This window comes from Octodon degus, unplaced genomic scaffold, assembly GCF_000260255.1.
Source record: "Octodon degus isolate 3935 unplaced genomic scaffold, OctDeg1.0 scaffold00177, whole genome shotgun sequence".
NCBI classification, from domain to species: domain Eukaryota; kingdom Metazoa; phylum Chordata; class Mammalia; order Rodentia; family Octodontidae; genus Octodon; species Octodon degus.
The window spans coordinates 371457-372646 of record NW_004524753.1 but is presented as its reverse complement, the minus strand read 5'-3'; the positions used below and the strand labels follow the sequence as shown (position 1 = coordinate 372646).

Below are 1190 nucleotides of genomic sequence, written 5' to 3'. Positions count from 1 at the left end.
GGGCTGGCTGGCATGTGGCGCTGGGGGATTGAACCGCGGTCCTTGTGCTTTGCTAAGCTTGTTCTAAGTAGGTGCTTTAGACCACTGAGCCATCTCACCAGCTCCTATGAAACTTATTTTTAATAAAATAAAAATCAGATATAAAAATAATTTAAACTACACCCATAGAAAATATTCATACCTATAAAAGGCTTTACATGCTGAAAGCAGGCTTTAGTCAGGTCACCTAACAGGGCAAATGAACTCTGTCGAACTTCTGGCATTTTATCCTACAAGAAAGGAGAAGTGGTTAACTCCAAAGTGACACAGACAACTTGGGTTCAATTCATTTTAATCATACAAGTCTTACCTGCATGCACTGATACATTAGTGTTAGGATGTTACTTCGAGCTACTAGTTGTTCAATGTTGCCACCAAGTCCTTCAGCCAGGCCACTGAGCAAATCAAGGGCCACTATCATAAAATCTTTATCTGGAGCCTCATATTGATCTGGTTGAGCATTGTTTAGCTGAAATCAAACAATATGTTTGCCTTTTAATTGGTTACTGAAAAAGTCTGGACACATGCATTATCTTTACAAGTGTTTATGATGTAGGAAGGAAAAGACATTTTAAAATAAAATACCATGGCTTGTGCAAGAGTCTTCTGTACTAGATTTACACAACGCTGATACACAGGTTCACAGTATGGAAGGAAGCCAGACTGCAGGGCCGTGGCAACTGAAGACAGGCACTAGAAATAAAGCACACACGCTGTATTTTCTGAACATGCTTAAGATTTGCTTCAAACTATTCAAAACAATTCTGGTCATTTAGGAGCTTATTCTACTAGTCTAGGGTAGCAGGTTTGTCTCTTCAAACCTCTTCTATGTATGACCTTTCATTGTTGACATCCTGCTGAGAGGGAGAGGTTTATTGAAAAAAAAGGTAAGACAGTTTTTGCAGTGAAGGTTTTTTTTGTTTTGTTTTGTTTTTTTGCGGAACTAGGGATTTGAACTCAGACCTTCGCGCTTGCCAGGCAAGCGCTTATTCTACTGAGCCATCTCCCCGGCCCCTGCAGTGAAGTTTTTTATCCTTTAAGACTAGATTATCGTGGGCTGGTGAGATGGCTCAGTGGTCTAAAGCACCTACTTAGAACAAGCTTAGCAAAGCACAGGGACCGCGGTTCAATCCCCCAGCACCACATGCCAG

At 41.1% G+C, this 1190-nt stretch overlaps 1 protein-coding gene across 3 annotated transcripts in view; it reads right to left on the bottom strand.

The window, feature by feature from the left end:
* Tnpo1 (transportin 1) overlaps nt 1-1190 on the bottom strand; it is a 94451-nt gene that overhangs the window by 17148 nt on the left and 76113 nt on the right. For all 3 annotated transcript variants that reach the window (XM_004643474.2, XM_023703634.1, XM_004643475.2), the window contains exons 16-18: nt 625-732; nt 350-508; nt 182-269 (exon numbers count right to left, since the gene is read on the bottom strand). In XM_004643474.2, the coding sequence (XP_004643531.1) occupies nt 182-269; nt 350-508; nt 625-732 (355 nt within the window). The remainder of the gene's footprint in view (nt 1-181; nt 270-349; nt 509-624; nt 733-1190) is intronic.